Source organism: Onychostoma macrolepis, chromosome 16, assembly GCF_012432095.1.
Source record: "Onychostoma macrolepis isolate SWU-2019 chromosome 16, ASM1243209v1, whole genome shotgun sequence".
Taxonomy (NCBI): domain Eukaryota; kingdom Metazoa; phylum Chordata; class Actinopteri; order Cypriniformes; family Cyprinidae; genus Onychostoma; species Onychostoma macrolepis.
In genome coordinates this window covers 36,091,278-36,111,510 of record NC_081170.1, presented here as the reverse complement: position 1 = coordinate 36,111,510, position 20,233 = coordinate 36,091,278, and the positions used below count along the sequence as shown (strand labels likewise).

The 20,233-nt window shown below is 36.0% G+C and overlaps 1 protein-coding gene across 3 annotated transcripts; it reads left to right on the top strand.

Moving 5' to 3' along the window:
• The first annotated feature begins 7,950 nt into the window (after nucleotides 1-7,950).
• On the top strand, nucleotides 7,951-19,224 carry si:ch211-201o1.1 (NLR family CARD domain-containing protein 3). 3 transcript variants are annotated; one of them, XM_058747815.1, is made up of 14 exons: nucleotides 7,984-8,056; nucleotides 8,161-8,207; nucleotides 9,285-9,372; nucleotides 9,725-9,841; nucleotides 9,957-10,070; nucleotides 10,607-10,775; nucleotides 10,865-11,084; nucleotides 11,161-12,925; nucleotides 13,166-13,339; nucleotides 14,935-15,108; nucleotides 15,191-15,361; nucleotides 16,839-17,012; nucleotides 17,192-17,238; nucleotides 17,495-19,224. In XM_058747815.1, the coding sequence occupies exons 3-14, from the start codon at nucleotides 9,302-9,304 to the stop codon at nucleotides 18,013-18,015; spliced, it is 3,717 nt and encodes a 1,238-aa protein (XP_058603798.1). In that variant the 5' UTR covers nucleotides 7,984-8,056; nucleotides 8,161-8,207; nucleotides 9,285-9,301; the 3' UTR covers nucleotides 18,016-19,224. The 3 variants fall into 3 exon arrangements, with proteins under 3 accessions (XP_058603797.1, XP_058603798.1, XP_058603799.1); XM_058747814.1 differs by lacking the exon at nucleotides 8,161-8,207 and having other exon boundaries at nucleotides 7,951-8,056; XM_058747816.1 differs by lacking the exon at nucleotides 7,984-8,056 and having other exon boundaries at nucleotides 8,161-8,272.
• The last annotated feature ends 1,009 nt before the right edge of the window (nucleotides 19,225-20,233 follow it).

Here is a 20,233-nt window from a genome sequence, read left to right as displayed (position 1 = left end):
AACACTGTTATTTTATCAATTATTACAATCAAAAGCCTTCAATAAAGTGTCAAAGCATGCTCAAGATGGAAAATTCAGTTTTATTTAGAAGACAAAATACAAAGTCTGTACAGATGCCATAAGAGATTTAAATTTAAAATTTTATTTATTCATTTATTTTTTAAAAGAAATACAGCACAAGTACATTTAAAATACTGTACTGGTGAAGAACATAGAACAGTTTCATAAAAATGTTGAATTAAATATATTCAACTTAAAGGACAAGTTTACTTCCAGAATAAATATTTCCTGATAACGTACTCACCCCATGTAATCCAAGATGTTCATGTCTTTCTTTACTCAGTCAAAAAGAAATTAAAGTTTTTGAGAAATTAAAGAATTTTTCTCCATATAGTGGACTTCTGTGGGAGACAACTGGAATGTTTTCCTCAAAAACCTTAATTCCTTTTCGACAGAAAAAAGAAAGACATGCATCTTGGATGACATGGGGGTGAATAAATTATCAGCAAATCTTCATTCTGGAATTGAACTAGTCCTTTTAAACTGAAAAAAATGCTAAAATATATGTAAAAGATTGTCAAGCAATTTTATTATTCAGATGTAAAATAACATTATCAATTAATTCTTCATAAACATTTCTTCAGAGCCCCCAGGAGGAATTGAATAGCTAAAAATTGCATTTCTATCTGATCAGTTAGGGTTACTCTCGTGATGAGGTCATGAGTACATATGTTTTATATTAATCCACAATATTCTACTGACTCCTGTGGGCTCCATGTACAGCGGTGTCCAAAATGATTAGAACACTAGTATTTTCAGCAGCTAAAAAAATGGTTTCAAGCCAGTTATTTCTATCTTTTGCTGTAGTGTTTCAGTAGGAAATATCAGTTTACATTTCCAAACATTCATTTTGCCATTAATTGTAATAATCCAGTGAGATTTTTGTTTGCACAAGGAGTCTGACGTTTCAAAATTTGCCGTTAAGAAGTTTTACGGCAGCGATATCAAACGCTCATTGGCTCTCGCCGGTTTCGTCATAGATTGCGACATGCCATGTTTCCGGTGACGCGTGAGTTGATCGGGAGAGTATTTTCAGCGTTTAACAACTTAAATGGAAGCGGGGCAAGATGGCGCCGCGTTAACAGCAACTTCGTCGCGCTCATAAACATTTTAATATGTGGTGCTTAAAGCTTTGATTTTCCATGTTCTGTTTTTTCTATAACTTGTTTCGGAAGCTCAGCATACTCGGTTAAGACTGCCTTTAATGAGTTTGGGACCCTTTTTAAAAAAGTTTTTTGTTAGTTTCTACGCCTGTAAAGTAACTCGGTTGCTACAAACATGGAGGAAGATATGGACACGGCCTCTATTGAGACTTTTGCAAACAGCGATAATTTGAAGGTACACAATTATGCAAGACGCCTAGAAAACGCTTTTGGGAGCTCTCCGGACACTCCTAGTAAGTCCCCTGCTCAGAAGAAATCTCGAACAAACTCTCCCGACACGGTATCTAATTCTGTGCTGCTAGCGGCAATCGAAAAGGTTAGCAAGTTACAAGAAGAATCGTTGGTAAAACTGCAGTCCGTCGAGGCGTCGGTAAAAGAAAACACATCTTCAATCGGCAAGCTTACCTGCTCGCTTGAAGCCATTAATAGACAGGTGGATGACGTGACGGAGAAGGTGCTTTCTCTGCAATCAAAGGTTGAGAACTTGGAAAAGGAAAACAAGTCTCTCAAGGAGAAATGCAGCGGATTGGATAGCTACAAACGCAGATGGAACCTCCGTGTAGCCGGAATACCTGAGCGAGAAGGAGAAAATGTCAAAATGGTTGTCCTCGAGCTGTTCAGAAACCTCTCTCCACACTCCGCGGAGAAACTACAGGACATGGTTGACATCGCGCATAGACTTGGCCCAAAGTCTGGAAACTCCAACCCGCGGCGGATCATCGTCCAGTTCTTATCCCGCACATGTCGTGATGCAATATGGACAGAGGCCAAACGATCCGAGCTGCTGAAACAGAAGAAAATTAGAATCCTGGAAGATCTCACTCAGGAAGACAAGGAGGCGAGAAACAAACTCTGGCCACTCGTTGAAAAGGCAAGAAGGGAAGGAAAAAAAGCGGGTTTAATGGGCCAGTTGCTTTCATTAACGGAAGAGAATTTCTGTGTATGATATTTAGTATGCCTCTTAAACTATGATTTTGCAAAAATTGTTTGGAAAAATGTTTTTTTTTTTTTTTTTTTTTTTTTTAAGGGTCCACGACGGGGTGTGTTGACCTTCCCAAATTTTATTGGGAATTCGAGCTTTATGCTCTGCATATCTTCTACGAAGTAATCTTCTTCTTTTGTTGTATCTGTTTATAACAGTTGTATTTACTCAGAGTTGAGTTCCAATACTATGTTTAGTTCAGATTTCTCTTGTTTCTCTTTGAATGTTCGGGGCTACGTGACTTAAACAAACGAAAAGCTTTATTTCTATTTTGTAAATCCATGAAAAAAGATGTTTATTTTTTGCAAGAGACACATTCATGTGTGGATGATGAAAAATTCTGGCGTACCCAGTGGGGGAACCCTATTTCTTTCTGTCATAATTCCAGTTCGTCAGGTGGGGTCGCTATTTTACTCACTGATGGATTTCAGGGGAAGGTTATAGAAACGCTTTCATCAGGGATAGGAAGATGGATTATATCAGTTATTCTATTGGATAACAATTTCTTTATAATGGTTAACATATATGGGTTCAACAATTCTTCAAACAATAAATTTCTTTTTGATGGTATAATCCTTATTGCAAGTAATTTGAAACTCAAATATCCCTCTGCCTTTATCTTAATTGGTGGTGATTTCAATGAGGCACCAGATCTTGTAGTGGATAGATTTCCGCCTAGAAATGTGTCTAATAGCGTTAACCCTCTAATAGGAATGTTATGTCAACGGCTGAACCTAATTGATGCACATAGATATTTACACCCCGGTAGCCACATGTACACTTGGTTTAAATCTGATTTTTCTCAAAAATCTCGTATAGACCTGTGGCTAATTTCAGATTCTTTAATTTCATATTTAACAACAGCGGAAATTTCACCCTCACCTCTAACAGATCATGCAGCAATTGATATTAATTTTTCTGAGCAGAGAAGAAAAGTAACCCCTGGTTACTGGAAGTTAAATAGCTCCTTTTACTTTCTGACTCATATTGTCAGGAGATTAGGAAAATCGTGGAGAATCTGATATCTCAGGCTAATATCTCGGCCATTTCTAAATGGGAACTATTTAAATACGAATGTAGAAAATTCTCTATAAAATTTGGAAAAAATAGAGTGTCTGCTAAAAATAAGGAAATTACAGAGTTAATTAGAAAGATGAGTGAGATTTTAAAGAATCCTAACCCGGGAGAGGATGACAAGGAATCTCTTTATACTTTACAAAGCAGTCTGGATGATATATTTTTAGAGAAAGCAAGGGGCGCATTCATTAGATCAAGAGCAAAATGGCTTGAGTTTGGTGAAAAAAACTCTGCTTACTTTTTCAACCTAGAGAAAAAACGTGGAAGTAATAAAAGGATTTCCTCTCTATATATTAACGATACATTATCTAATGACCCCTCTGCGATCTCTTCTCATGTTTTTAATTTTTATCAAAATCTATACACCTCTTCTTTTGATCTTAATGCTTCATCTTTGTTTTTCCATAAGATTGACTCTGTGATTCCTAAAATTAATGACCAGAATAGAGAACTTTGTGAGGAACCCTTTAATACAGAGGATCTGTTTAATGTAGTAAAAAAAATGCCAAACAATAAATCTCCAGGGCCGGATGGCTTACCATTTGAATTTTTTAAAGTTTTTTGGGACTCTATTAAGCTTCTTCTTTACGAAGCCCTTATTGAGTGTTTAAACAATGGTGAATTAACGGAATCAATGAAACAAGGTCTCATTTGTCTTATTCCTAAGCCTAATAAGGATTCCAGTCTTCTGGATAATTGGCGCCCGATCACCCTTCTGAACTCTGATTATAAAATATTGGCTTCTGTATATGCTGAAAAGATCAAGCATTGCTTAGCAAATATAATTTCTAACACTCAATCTGGATTTCTAAAAGGTAGACATATTTCTAACAATATTAGATTAATCATAGATATCTTAGATTATTCAGAATTCATAAATAAAGATGCGTTAATTTTGTTTATCGACTTTTATAAAGCTTTCGATACAGTTGAGCATCTCTTTATTTTTGAAGCCCTTTCTAAGTTTGGTTTTGGTAGATCCTTTATTAACGCATTTCGTACTCTATATAACGGTATTAACAGTTGTGTTTCCTTAGCTTCTGGCACTTCCCCCCGATTTTGTGTGGGCCGAGGTATTCGCCAGGGATGCCCTATCTCTCCTTTTCTTTTTCTGTTGGCCGCTGAGCTATTAAGTTTGCATATAAAGCACTCCAATATTGAAGGTATAAATATTGGAGGGAATACATTGATCATAAGTCAGTTAGCTGACGATACTTGTCTTTTTCTTAAAAATGATTCACAAGTTTCTGCTGCTTTAAATAAATTTAGTCTTTTCTCCAAAGCTTCAGGATTAGTAGTAAATTCCAACAAAAGTGAAATTTTATATGTACATGATTCAAATAAAAATTCTGTTGATGGTATTAAAGTTAAATGTCATGTTAAATATCTAGGGGTTGATATCTATAGATCAGATTCAGACCGTCTCCATCACAATTTTCAGCCAAGGCTAGATAATATTAAAAAAATATTCTGTTGCTGGCTGCAGAGAGACTTGACTATTTATGGGAGAGTCCTGCTGACTAAAGCTGAGGGCATATCACGTTTAGTTTATCCTGCTTTTTCCCTTTATGTTGATCAAAAAACTATCAAATCTATTAACTCTCTGCTGTTCCGCTTTATTTGGAAAAATAAGACAGAATGTGTTCAAAGGAATTCTATAGTTAGAAATTATAAGGAGGGTGGCCTTAACGCTGCTAGATTTTAAAACCATTAGCCAGACTTTCAAAATTAACTGGATTAAGAATTGTTTATCTAATAATGAGTTACCCTGGTTTTGGATCCCTAATCTAATCTTCAAACGTTGTGGTGGCCTTAAATTTTTATTGTCCTGTAACTTTAAATGTAGTAAATTACCTATTAAACTCTCAAATTTCCATAAACAAGCCCTAGAATCCTGGAAGATTGCTTTTAAACACAATTTCTCGCACACATGTATTATTTGGAACAATGAAAATATATTGTCTGGTAACAAATCACTTTTTTCATTGAATGGGTGAATCAAAATATTTTTTGTCTCTGATTTACTTAGTGCTCAGGAGACCTTCTTTCTTTTCCTGATTTTGTGTCTTTAAAGGTGCAACAATCTCACTGAGAGATTATAATAAAGTGAGTAAAAGTATTCCTGTCAGTTTAAAAACCTTGTTTAAAGCACATTTATGTTATGGCTCTGTAATCAACCATTTTCCTACACTTGCATTTAATGGAGTTTATGTATTAGATAAAAAATGCAATAACGTCTTTATCAGGAATGCCCTTTCTTCAACTCCAGGATGCCCCTCTAAAGCACAATCTAAATGGAGGATCTGTTATCCGAACTTTGATTTGAATAACTTATGGTCCCTTCCTCACAGATTTTTTATTCCATGTAAAATTAAAGAACTACATTTCAAAATTGTTCACAGATACTACCCTTCTAATTTATTCTTAAGCAGGTTTTCTGAGAATATATCTTCATTGTGTTCATTTTGTAATACTGATGAAGAATCTATTCTACATCTGTTTTATCATTGCCCATTCTCCAAGTCTTTTTGGTCAGAAGTTATCGTGTTAATTTCTCTTTGTTGTAACAAAATGTTAGAAATGACAGAATCTATCATTTTCCTGTCAGATTTTCGTTCTAAAAACAGCAATCTTGAACATACTGTATTACTGCTTTGTCTTCTGGGTAAATTTCACCTTCATAAAGCCAGAACTATTCACTGTAAACCTAACTTTAGAATGTTTTCTTCTGATGTAAAATCTTTTTTCACTTCTTTTAAGAATGTGTCCAAACCTTTGAATTCAAAGGCTTCTAAAACTTTTAACATTCTTGAAAATGTTGTAAGGTATTTGTAAAAGTTTTTTCAATTTCTATATTTTTTATTATGATGCTTTGTGTAGCCCTTATATCTACATGTGATGATGTCCGTATGCCCCTTGTTAAGTTTCAAATATTGTAATGGTTTGAAATGCAATAAAAAAAAAAAAACAAAAACAAAAAAAAAACAACTTAAATGATGCCCTGCTCCTCGCACTAAACTATTATATTCCGTCAGAGAGGACCGCGACTGCAGCGCATCGGCATTTGGATACTGTACTGTGGTACTGTCTTTTGACATTTCTGCAATAAATTCTTGTGATTACACGCGTCTGTCTGTTACATCTCTCTTGTAACGTTAGACTGTACTTTATACACTTACTGATTTTTTTTCTTTATAAAAATAAAACATTTTTAATGCAATACATTTTTTTATTGCACGGTTACATGATTTGTGGATTTTAAGGCTGATTTTATATTCCATATAAAATTACAGAGTTTGAATGTAAAAATACACCTAAATATAAAACCAATAAGATTTACTTTAAAATTACAAAAAATAACATTACATTTATAGAATGGACATAAACCTTTAATATAATGAACTACAGTTTTTACTTAAAAAAAATTATTTTTTTTTAACATTTTTTAATTGCTGATTATTTTTGTAATTTTACGTAAATTTTTACATAATTTAAGAAAACTGAAAAAAATACTGTATAAATAATCCAATAATGTTTTTGTATAAAAATGAGAATTAACCATTAATTTGTCATTAATGGAATAATACTTAAAATAGCAGTCAAGTTGTTAATTTACAGATATTGTTTGTAATTTTACAGAGTTTTGAACATAATTTAAAATAACACAAAAAATACTGTAAAAATAATACAGTAATTTTCCTGTATAAAAAGAAAAAAAAATACTGTAATTTGTCTTTAATGATATAGTACCTAAAATAACAGTGAAGTTGTTAATTTACAGATATTGTTTGTAATTATACTAAGTTTTGAATGTAATTTGAAATAACAGAAAACTACTGTAAAAAATGTAGGGTTATTTTCTGTAAAATTAGTTTTAGTTTTTTACAGTGCACACAACAGAGGACTGACAGAAATGTTTTATGTGACATTCAGTATCTCAGGAAAGAAGTAAGGTAGGAGTCTTTTTTTTTTTTTTTTTGGTGAGATCCTGAAGTTATCAAAAGTCATTTCAGCTGGAAACTGCAGTGAAATGTATATATACATGTGCTTTCCTGTAGCTCAAATAGTAGAGCATGGCGCTAGCAACGCCAAGATCATGGGTTTGATTCCCAGGGAAAGCAAGAGCTGATAAAATGTAAAAACTGTAACTTGAATGCAATGTAAGTCGCTTTGGATAAAAGCGTCTGATAAATATATAGGTTCGTTTTGTGTAGTTTTGCATAGACAGAGTCACATATTTCCAATGATCCAGGACTGGACTAAACAGTGCATCAGTCACTAAAGCAGTGGTCACCAAATTTTTTTAAGGCCAAGATCCCTGACCTCAGCATTTATGAAGGACAAGATCTTCCTATTGAAGAAAAAGACAGTCCAGATTATAGGCTACTTCCAATCTGAGGCCTTTTATTTAGTAGTTTAATTAGTGATGCACCGATCATGATTTTTCATGGCCAATTCAGATTATGTTTGTTTATTTATTTATTTATGTATGTATATCTAATTGGCTGATTCTGACACTGGTTGCTGTTTTTATTATTATTATTATTTTTAATAAATAACAATGTATGCATTGCAGTCTAGAGATCATCACTAATACAAATTAGTTGTGTCGGGCAAATAAACATAATATGAAGAACAAGTCAAACACAGCGTCTTTACACGAACCGGAAACACTCCGCCCTGTTTGTCACACAGTATTCAATACTGCGACACACATCACAGCGAAAGTGAAAGCAACAACGATCGTTGACTACTTGTCATCACCGAGTTTACGGTAATTTTTTATCTGTTGAATCATTATTTATATAGTCTATCGCGACATTACAAAAACTATTATACCGAATAACATTGTGATGTTAACCTGCACATCAATTGTAGATCACAGAGCAGGAGACGGACACGGAGTTCCTGACGCTAATAGTTTGGTAGGCTATAAATAGTACAACAGCTGCCATACATTCAATCCAAAGTTTTAGATCTCTCGACTGAGGTTTGTTTTAACAAGCTTTTAATAAGTAGGATACTATTATTATTATTATTTTTCTTCATGTACTTCACATTGTTTGAGTTTAGTGGAGAGTGGAGACCAGAAAGCATATACGCATTTGCGCGGTTAAGTTAGTTTCACTCTCGATATTCGCTGAATATTCGTTATGCTTTGAACGTTAAATAGTGTAAGTTGTATATAAGTGTTTCTGTTGACATTTGCTTTTTGCTACTACATTTTTAAGATAACATTTATATTTTTACTCTGACACCTCCACACCCTATGTATTTCTTGAATCATCTCTCGGTCAATCATTTGGTCAGGTTAGCTCATTTGAATTTGTGGAACTGGTTCAAAAAGATGTTCCCAAATAAACCAAAAAATGATGTGGAATAATTTTTTTTTTTATCATGTACCATCAAAATTCATGCAGTAGAGGGTTAATCAAGGATTCATGTATTAGTTTAGACTAAGCTGATACATTATTTCTTGATTAAAAGTAAACTGTTAAACTGTTTAGCATTAAACTAGTTAGTAATGACCGGTTGCACTCATAATTGCATTCCGTCATTATTGCATGCTATTTATTAAACATACCATAACACTAATTTAACACGACACAAGTAAGAATTTGGGGACACACCTAAACTGAAGAACATTAACAGTATCATAATGGGAATCATTTGAAGCAGTTCTTCAATTAACATTCTAGTTTGCCGCTGGTAGCTGTGACATTGTACAACTGACTTTTGATACGTAACTTGTATATGTTTATGGAGTCAATTTCCCCAGTCTAGTCATTGCAAGCTCTGTACATCAGTAAGTAAAAAGGTTTTGAGCCAAAGGTCAATAATACAAATGTTTGTTTTCTCTAGTTGTTTTGTATGTTTGTTTCAAACAGCAGAATTCTGAATTGTGAACACACAAAATAGTCATAACTCCCATATGCAAAAAGGGAACAGAAAAGCCATTTTTTGGAATGAAACTACATTGGTAAAATCTTGTGTCTTGACAGGAATGCATTAGTTGATCATGAGTGCTGGAGAGAAAGATGACGGCTCTGCCAATATGAGCGGTTCAAAAGAAGACCTTCACTCTGAGCTGTGAGGACAATGACAAAGTCACATACATTTACATTGATTTAGTGACATTTGTTATAAAGATAGCGATTCAGCAGAACTGACTTTCATCCACATTGATAATTACAATGATCATGCTACATTTGAGACACACATAGAGATGCTTGCTTTGAGATTTTTGATATGTACAGTACAGCAACAGATATAGCACTACTATTCAGTCGTATTTTACTTTAATGCAGACACCAGTTCCATTACATGACCTTTGGCATATACAGGACAATTTATTTTTGAGAGGCCAAAATAACTAGATATATACAGTATGTATATATATATATATATATATATATATATAAATTCCCCTTTTCCCCATTAGAACTGAAAAGGAGAGATCAGACTCACCAACATCATCATCACATCAGTCTCTGAGGAGTGAGAGATCAATTCCTCTTCCACTGAACTTCAGTGATGAAGCACAGAAAAATACAGAAAGGTTTGGTGTAATTAAACATTTACAGTTAACATGAAAAAGAAAAAAAATATATAAATTGCCTTTCATGGGCAAACATATACATTTGCATGTGATAAATGTTACGTTTTGCTCATAGAAGTAAACAGGAGAGAACAGACTCACCGACATCAACAGATCAGTCTCTGAGGAGTGAGAGATCAATTCCTCTTCCACTGAACTTCAGTGATGAAGCACAGAAAAATACAGAAAGGTTTGGTGTAATTAAACATTTGCAAAAAAAAGTAGGTCTAGACATTATGGCAGAAATAAAATCTCTTTTTTTTCAGAACATTTGAGCAATTCAAGATAATGTTTTCAAATTTGTAACATTTACATCTTTTGTAGCTTCTCACGTATGAAACAGAATTCTAAAAATGTGGTACACAAGTTTTAAAAAAGTTTTCAGCACAAACACATTCTGTGTGAATAGCTGGTCAGGACTAAAGATATGGTCTACATCACAATCCTTCATAGAGCACGTCACATGTGAGAGCTTCATCAGTGCGCTCACATGACCTCTTATTATTCTAATTGTAATGTTTGGAAATACGTTGTTTAGTCAAAACAGTGATTCCTTGATTTAAAAAAAGAAATAAATAAATAAAAAATACAAACGTGGCATTACATTACATTGGAATGAATTTATAAAATCAGAAAAATCACCTAGCCCTACAAAGAAGTTCACATTAATAGTCTCATCATTAATTTAAGTTAAAGTTATCTGATTAATATTGAATATTTCTACAGTAAGTTGTCTGTGGAAGAATCCCTACAGCATGCAGAGTCCACACCTGCTAAAGGAGTCTGTCAGCAGCACCACAGAGATCTGGAAGTGTTCTGTAAGACTGATAACAAGTACATCTGTAACGTCTGTGCGGAGCAAGAGCACCAAGGACACAGTAAAATCTACACTGTGGTTAGTATACCTCTCAACTGGAGGTATTTGTTATATAATTCATGGCTGATAAACGTTGTTCAGTTGCATATTCTTTTATTTTACCACAGAAACCTGACGTGTCAGACAGTCAATCCCTGCTGCTTCATATAATGAAGAAAATGAAGACAGAAAACTTCCAAGCCTTTAAAAGAGAACTATCAGAGGATTACCCAGAATGCTTAGGGAGTGAGCCGGATGAGCTCAGTGTCTCTGACGCTGCTAAGAAAATAGTGGAGAGCTTTGGAGAAGAGGGAGCTTGGAGAATCACTTTTCACTTCCTGACAAATGGTAAGGCTATTATTTAGTCTTTTTTATGGATTGAAAAATATTTCATTTAATGTTAACATCCCTTACTTTTACCTAGCTAATCCTCTTCAAAAAAACACGGAAGCCAATAAAGCAAAACTTACGAACAAATGTCAGCATGTAAATGAAGGAAATTCATCTCAAGATAAACAGAGTTTATTGAAGGAGATCTACACCGACCTCTACATGACAGTGGGTGGAAGTGGACAGATAAATAATGAACATGAGGTGTTGAGGAATGAAATGATTTCACAAAGCAGAACCACTTCAGAAAGTCAACTCACATGTAATGACATCTTCAAGATCCTGCCAGGACAAAGAAAACAAATCAGGACAGTCCTGACAATGGGCATAGTTGGCATTGGAAAGCACGTGTCAGTACAGAAGTTTATTCTAGACTGGGCGGATGGAATAGCAAACCAAGATATTCAAGTCATCATCCATCTACCATTTTGTGACCTCAACCAGAAAAAGGATAACTGCGGTCTTCTACAGCTGATTCATCAATATGTTCCTGAGCTGAAAGAAGCAGATCTTCCAAAAATGAAAGTGCTTTTTATTTTAGATGGTTTAGAGGTCTGTCAGTATCCTCTTGATTTCCACAAGAACTACAAATGCTTTGATATAAATGAGGAAGTTCCAGTGGATGTGCTGCTCACAAACCTCATCAGGGGGAATCTGCTCCCCTCTGCTCTCCTCTGGATAACCACACGACCATCAACAGCCAGTCGGATCCCTCCTGAGTATGTCCAACGGGTCACAGAGATTCGAGGGTTCAATGACCAGCAAAAAGAAACATACTTCAGGAAAAAAATAACTGATCAAAAGCTGGTGAATGAAATCATCACACACATCAAATCATGTCGGAGCCTCTACATCATGTGCCACATGCCCATCTTCTGCTGGATTTCTGCCACTGTGCTAGAAAATATGATGAGTAATGGTAATTCTGATAAAATGCCCAGAACTCTGACTGAGATGTTCACTCGCTTCCTGCTCATTCAGATCAGCCTCAAGCATAAGAAGTTCAATGGAGCTGATGTTGATAACCCAGAGAAACTCTCTGACTTTGACAGAACATTGATTCTGAATCTTGGAAAACTGGCTTTCCAGCAATTGGAGAAGGGCAAAATGATTTTCCATGAAGAGGATCTGATAGATGGTAACATTGATGCGAGTAAAGTCTCAGAGTACTCAGTGTGCACAGAGATGTTCAGAGAAGAGCTGGGATTGTACAGAGAGAAGGTCTACAGCTTTGTGCATCTGAGCTACCAGGAGTATCTGGCTGCAGTATATGCTCACTTTGCATGTGTTAATGATCAGGAAAATGTTCTTGACAAAAATGAATCCACAAATCTTTCTGATGTACATAAGAGTGCAGTGGATAAAGCTTTGAGGAGTGAAAATGGACATCTTGACCTCTTCCTTCGCTTCCTTTTGGGTCTTTCTGTTGATCCTAACTGCACTCTCCTGCAAGACCTTCTCACCAAAGGCAGTTCAGGTAAACCCTGTGTAGACAAGAACATGACAGTGCATTTCATCCAAGAGAAGATCAAAAAGGAACAATCCCCAGAGAGAATCATCAACCTGTTCCACTGTTTAAATGAGTTAAATGACAACACTCTGGTTAAAGAGATCCAGACTGCCATGAAATCAGGAACACTCTTGGGTAGTGAGCTGGAGCCTGAGCAGTGGTCAGCACTGGCTTATGTCTTGCTGAAATCTGGGGAGGAATTAGATGAGTTTGACATGAAGAAGTTCCACACATCAACAGAAAACCAGCAAAGATTGCTGCCTGTGCTCAGGATCTGCAAAAGTGCCAGGTCAGTTTTCATTGATTATTCATACCATTCATTAACTGTTTATAATATCATTCTAAAAAGAAATGGTGCTATATAGCACTAAAAGTGGTTCTTGGCTCGTAATCATAGGGGAACCAATTTTGGTGCTATATAAATGTACACAGTAACAATATGAATTAATCGTCTGAATAACCTTAGTCACAGAGCATTAAATCAAACAAACAAAAAATTATAAAACATAAAATTTACTCTTGTTTACAGATTGGATTGTTGTAATCTCTCGTCTGAGTCCTGTGGACTAGTGGCCTCAGCTTTGCAGTCAGTCAATTCACCTTTGAGAGAGTTGGATCTGAGCAACAATAAACTAGAAAAGTTTGGAGTCAACGTCCTCTTGACTTGTCTAACAAATCATTATTGTCAATTGCAAATACTAAGGTAAGTAGTCATTTCTTGCACAAGTCATCATTTACGTTTAGACATTGAGGGCCCTGTCATACACTCGGCGCAATGCGGGCCAGGCGTGACACAAGTGTTATTTGCTATACGACGCAGTTATCATTTTCATGTCCTGTGCCACGTTGTTTAAATGGAAAATGCATTTGTGCCCATTTGTGAGTCCATGGGTGTGCTGGTCTGAAAACCAGGTGTGTTCAGATGCATTGTTGGTGCGTTGCTATTTTGAGGCAGCTGAAATAGACCGCGTCAATGACCAACTAAAACCTGGTCTAAAGTGAATGGCAAAGTCTTTTTTTTTTGTTATTTAAAGAGCGCGTTAGTAACATGCGCCTATAGGCAGGTCCATAATGCAGGTATACACTTTGCTTATTACACACACAGGGACGCGCAGTTGCACACAAACATGCCAAATAAAAACAAAAGGATTACAATGAAAAAGAATAGTTTTGTGTAGGTTACATAAATATAAAAATGCCTACATGTCATAATGGATAGTCATTGCATGTATCAGAATTAGCCTACCTATTTGCTCGCTCACGAGCAGCTTAGATCGTTAAAATAGGGCCCAAAGAAGGACTACTTTGATAAAATATGTGCAAAAGTATGTACTACAAGGCAGGGATGTTTCCTCTTAGGATGTCCTCACACTAGGTGTTTTGAACCGTGCCCGAGCACGTTTGACCCCCAAAGCGCGGTTCGTTTGACTAGTGTGATCGCTCCGTGCTGCGCTCAGGCGCGGTTCGTTTAGCCGGCCCTGGCCCGTTTGGAAGAGGTGGGCCAGAGCACGGTTAGGTTGCAGTGTGAACGCTAACCGCCCGGATCGCGGAACAGATACTATTTTGTGTGCGCTACTGTCATCATAACGAGCACAAACACATTCTATTACTACTACTACTACACTACACTTTTCAATTAATTTAATTCAATCAAGTATATTTAGGTTTATAATGGCTCTGGTTCTCACCTTATTGATGAACAGGAAATGCAGTTTGCGAGTAAAGCTGCAAATTATTTCATTAATGTAAGCTGCCTCCGTAATAATTCTCTGATACATACAAGTGAAAATCAATGCACAGCATAAATTATGAATTAATTATTATTAATTATTTGGCAGAATATTAGCAAAAGTGGTTTTCTCTGTTATCTCGTTCATGACGTAAGCGTGCTTTGGCCCGGAAAGTTTAGTGCAAGTGTGAGTGCAGGCCAGCGGGGGAGGGGGAGGGGGAGGGGGGATAATCGCGCTCATGCTCGGTTCAAGGCAACCATGCCTAGTGTGAGTACACCCTTAGTAGAAAGAAGGTAGTGCAAATATTACAAAATTGCATTGTTGTCACCTGAAAGACCTTCTGATCAGCCATAGATACAGTAAATAACTTGTATAAATTGAATGTTATAGAGTTTACTACTGATTTTATTTTTCTTGTGCCTTCACAATAACATTAGAAAGGTGAGTTTCAATTGTAAAATTAATTAAATAATAAATAAACAAATTAATAATATTAGACAAAACCATCAGGAGATGTGCACTGCTCATTGATTAGTGGCTGTATCTGCTTTTTGTTTCTGCATCTTAGTCTGGCTGGCTGTGATTTCCCACCAGTATCCTGTGCAAATTTGGCCTTAACTCTTAAATCAACAAACTCACCCCTGAGAGAACTGGATCTGAGTTGCAATAAGATAGGTGATGATGGAGTGAAGAAGCTCTGTGATGGACTAATTAGTCCACTCTGTAGGATTCAGAAACTTAAGTAAGTATTGTCTTATTTGTGAGAGCGTTTGGATTTGTCATTGGCTAAGTTGGTATGTGATCTAATCGGCCTCTTTCAACAGGTTAAAGCGGTGTGGTCTCACAGATGCTTGCTGTGTGAATTTAGCATCAGTTCTGAAATCTAATTCACACTTGAGGGAGCTGGAACTGAAAAGCAATGATCTGCAGGATTCAGGAGCGAAGCAGCTCTCAATGGGACAACAGGATCCACAGTGTAGATTAGAGATACTGGGGTAAGTGCAACTATAATGTCACATTACTTGGTCATACTTGGGGTTAGGGAACTGAAAAATCCATAAGCATTAAACATGAATTATGCCTCTTGCTGATAAAAGGTGTGCTGTATCTAAACAACCTGACTTACAATGACACAGGCAAAGATGCAGACCACACTGACAAGTCACAGACAGTCTTACATTGAAGGAGGGAGCCAAGCCATATCTAGAGACCATGGGGCTCATTTATAAAGCGTGTGTACGCTCAGATTTGATCTTAGAGTGTGTGTACGCTTAAATCCACGCCAATGCTCATATTTCTAAAGACGGTCACGTCAGGGTCTGAGCAGATGTACACACTTTTTCGGTAACACTTTAGAATAGGGAACACTTATTCACTATTAACTACGACTTTTCCCTCAATAAATTCCTAATTTGCTGCTTATTAATAGTTAGTGCGGTAGTTGTTAAGTTTAGGTATTGGGTAGAATTAGGGAAGTAGAATAAGATCATGTAGAATAAGGAATTAATATGTGCTTAATTACTACTAATAAATGGCTAATATTCTAGTAATATGCATGCTAATAAGCAACTAGTTAAGAGACCCTAAAATAAAGTGTTACCACTTTTTCTTGTCGGAGTACTACAGGTTTTTGAAAATGTAAGCTGTTCTTGCAGCTCGCTGTTCTAAATTAAAGAATTTAAATGATGACTGCGATCTTTTATATGTTAATGATATTAATTAGGAATCGTTTACAAGGCAGAGAACTGAAACCATTAATTTGCGCAAAAGTTCAAGAACATTTACGATTCATAGATTTCACATCTGAAAGGGAGGCGTACGTGCGTTTTCTGTACGTATGTTCATTCTATAAATCACACGTACACATATTTGAGAAATGATCATAAGATCAGGTCGTCATTGTAAATGAGAACTGGTTCTCAACTGACTTACCTAGTTAAATAAAGGTTAAATTAAATCAAATTTAGGATGGTTTCTGCACAACATTTTATGAATGAGGCCCCAAAATATCACAGAAACTTAAGTATGGACTCTTTTCATGTGATGCAAACACATAGAACTTATCCACTGCACCCTAGCAACCATATAGCAATTAGCCAGAACATGCAACCACTTAGTAATGAAACAAAAAACACCTTTGCATCTACATAACATATCTGCATCTACATAACAAAACTTCTGTTCTGTTCAGATCTAAAAAGTACTTTGGTTCAGTTTGGAGTGTTTGTTATTAAAACTTTGTAATCAGTTGCTCTAGAACAGTGTTTTCAGATTCAGGTCCTGGAGTGTTTCCAACTCTGACATACAACATTTTGTATGTCTCCCTAATAAAACTCATCAGCATGTTAGTAGAGAATTCAAGACCTGAAATGGTTGTATCAGATGAGAGAGACATCCAAAATTCTGTTACTCCAGGAGAAGATTTAGGAACTGCTGCTCTATAAACATTGTTCTTTTTTATATTAACTGCAGATTGTCAGGGTGTATGATCACAAAGGTGGGCTGCAGTTCACTGGCCTCAGCTCTCAGCTCAAACAATGGTCATCTGAAAGAACTGGATCTGAGATACAACCACCCTGGAGAACTGGGAGTGAAATTGCTCTCCACTAAAGCAGAGGATCCAAACTGTAAACTGGAGAAACTACAGTATGTGCTTATTTTGAAATGATCTGATAAACAACATGTAGGAATTTTGACATCATAGATTGACACTACGATCATATCGTTTATGGATAAGATGCTACAATACTACAAGCTTTATTTTAAGTGCTGCTTTTTTAGCAGTTGCTTGTAATTTAAATCTCAGTGTCTTTATTTTCCCTCAGTGTTGAGAAAGGAGGAGAATGTCGGATGAAACCAGGTCTGAGAAAATGTAGGTATCATATGCAAAGGCACAACATGGAAATTTATATTCTATTATGATAATATAATCAACTTTTACTTGGGACAAGAAACTCAATTGTTTTTGATGTCAACGGTTGTGTTACTCAGGTGATGCCTATAAAATGTAAGGCCACATTGCATTTAAAGCATTTTTTTTTTTTTTTCTTGTTTGACAGTCATTTAAATTATTATTATATCACAATATAGTAGAAGATTAAAATAACCAAATGTCCTGTTTTCTACAGATGTCTGTCAGCTCTCAGTAGATGTAAACACAGTAAATCGACGCCTGAAACTATCTGAAGGGAACCGGAAAATATCAGAAACTAGAGTGGTGCAGGAATATCCTGATCATCCGAACAGATTCAACCTGTATCCCCAGGTCATGTGCAGAGAGCCTCTGACTGATCGCTGTTACTTTGAGGTGGAGTATGATGGTGGAGTTGGAGTGGCAGTGGCCTATAAGACCTCTGATAGGACACAGAATATTATGGGAGTTAGAAACCCATTCCCTGCTCTTCTCTGTCTGGATGGAAAACTGAAATTGTGGCACAATAATGAGATTACTCGTAAGTTCCCTGTGTCTAGTTTGTCTAAAAGAGTAGGAGTTTATGTGGACTTGGAACATGGAAGTCTGTCATATTACAGCATTTGTAATGACAAACTCATTCACCTGCACACACACCACACAACATTCACTGGCACCTTATATACAGGGTTTATCTTTCTGCCCTACTCCTCTGTGACTCTGTGTGAGATAACATAGACCCTGAGGGGAAGCAGACATTTCAAAAGGAAGTTAGACATTTTGTCAAATGTTTTTTTTTTTTTCTTTTACTCACAGTAACTCAGAAAATAATATAAGTTGAATGATGCATTACTCTACAAATGGCTTACTTATAGTTAGTTGAAAAATATGAGTAAGTAAATTCCATTTTGGGTGAACTGTCTCTTTAATTTGTCCATGGTTCCAAAAAAAAAAAAAAATATTAAATAAGCTGTTTTGCTGTTTTAGTGCTCAGTGCAAACTGGCTAAGTATGTAATAGAATATATACTATCAGATAGTGCTCACTGAATGTTATTACAGGACAGAAGAAAAAGCTGCTCTAGAAGCTGCCTGCTAGCTAAAGCTAGCTACTTATTTCTATGGACAAAATGACATTTTTAAAGTGGCTTTGTGAAATAAATTTTGTTTTATTGCCATTGTGTCAACAGCGAGTAACGGAATTAAAAAAAAAAAAAAAAAAATGAAATGAAATGAAACCTGTAGACTCCCAGCAGGCACACAACGTCATAAGACGTAAATATTTGGTTAGATTTAGGTCGCGACGTCAGGTAACCAAAATTCAATGTCAAGCCAACGTCTAATGACAATGTTACTGTGACATCCAATACCGACGTCAGCTGATGTTGATATTTTGTTGTTTTTAGGTTGTGTTGTAAAGTTACCAAAATCCAACGTCTCCTAGATGTCATAATGGTAACGTCCACACAACGTCAAATTCTAACATCATTAGACGTTGATATTTAGTTAGATTTAGGTTGAGGCATTAACCAACCAAAATCCAACGTCAAGCCAACGTTTTAAGCCAACGTCATATTGATGTCAAATACTGACATTTAGTCGTCAGGTATGGAGACCAAAACCCAACGTCTTGTAGACGTCATATTGGTAACGTCCACACAATGTCAAACTCTAACATCATTAGACATTGATCTTTTGTTAGTTTTAGGTTGTGGCATTAACTAACCAAAATCCAACGTCAAGCCAACGTCAAGTCAACGTCTTAAACCAACGTCACATTGACGTCAAACACTGACATTTTGTGGTCTGGTATGGCAACCAAAATCCAACGTCTACTAGATGTCATAATGGTAGCATCCACTCAACGTCAAACTCTAACATCATTAGACATTGATCTTTTGTTAGTTTTAGGTTGTGGCATTAACTAACCAAAATTCAATGTCAAGCCAACGCCTAATGACAATGTTACTGTGACATCCAATACCGACGCCAGCTGATGTTGATATTTTGTTGTTTTTAGGTTGTGTTGTAAAGTTACCAAAATCCAACGCCTCCTAGATGTCATAATGGTAACGCCCACACAACGTCAAATTCTAACATCATTAGACGTTGATATTTAGATAGATTTAGGTTGAGGCATTAACCAACCAAAATCCAACGTCAAGCCAACGCTTTTAAGCCAACGTCATATTGATGTCAAATACCGACATTTAGTCGCCAGGTATGGAGACCAAAACCCAACGCCTTGTAGACGCCATATTGGTAACGCCCACACAATGTCAAACTCTAACATCATTAGACATTGATCTTTTGTTAGTTTTAGGTTGTGGCATTAACTAACCAAAATCCAACGTCAAGCCAACGTCAAGTCAACGTCTTAAACCAACGCCACATTGACGTCAAACACTGACATTTTGTGGTCTGGTATGGCAACCAAAATCCAACGTCTACTAGATGTCATAATGGTAGCATCCACTCAACGTCAAACTCTAACATCATTAGACATTGATCTTTTGTTAGTTTTAGGTTGTGGCATTAACTAACCAAAATTCAATGTCAAGCCAACGTCTTAAACCAACGTCATATTGATGTCAAATACTGACATTTAGTCGTCAGGTATGGCAACCAAAACCCAACGTCTCCTAGACGTCATAATGGTAATGTCCACACAACGTCAAATTCTAACATCATTAGACGCTGATATTTAGTTAGTTTTAGCATACAGCCATTGTAAATTATTGGTATGTTATCTGATCAGAATGTGCATTTGTTATTTGTGTGAGAGAAACCTATACCTACAGAGAAATTTGAAATTAGAAAAAAACAGAGCATGGAGAAAAGGGTCTGAAAGGACTGGAATGCATACCATAATATTTTGAATCCTCGATTTGTCAAATGTGCATGTCTACATTATGGAAAGACCATAATTTACCACAGTTTACATTTCCCCATACCATG

Coding starts and splice junctions, on each gene's coding strand:
- si:ch211-201o1.1 (XM_058747814.1), top strand. CDS start 9,302: ATGAGTGCTGGAGAGAAAGATGACGGCTCTGCCAATATGAGCGGTTCA. Junction 9,842..9,956: donor GCACAGAAAAATACAGAAAG/GTTTGGTGTAAT, acceptor TTTTGCTCATAG/AAGTAAACAGGAGAGAACAG. Junction 15,362..16,838: donor TGTAGATTAGAGATACTGGG/GTAAGTGCAACT, acceptor TATTAACTGCAG/ATTGTCAGGGTGTATGATCA.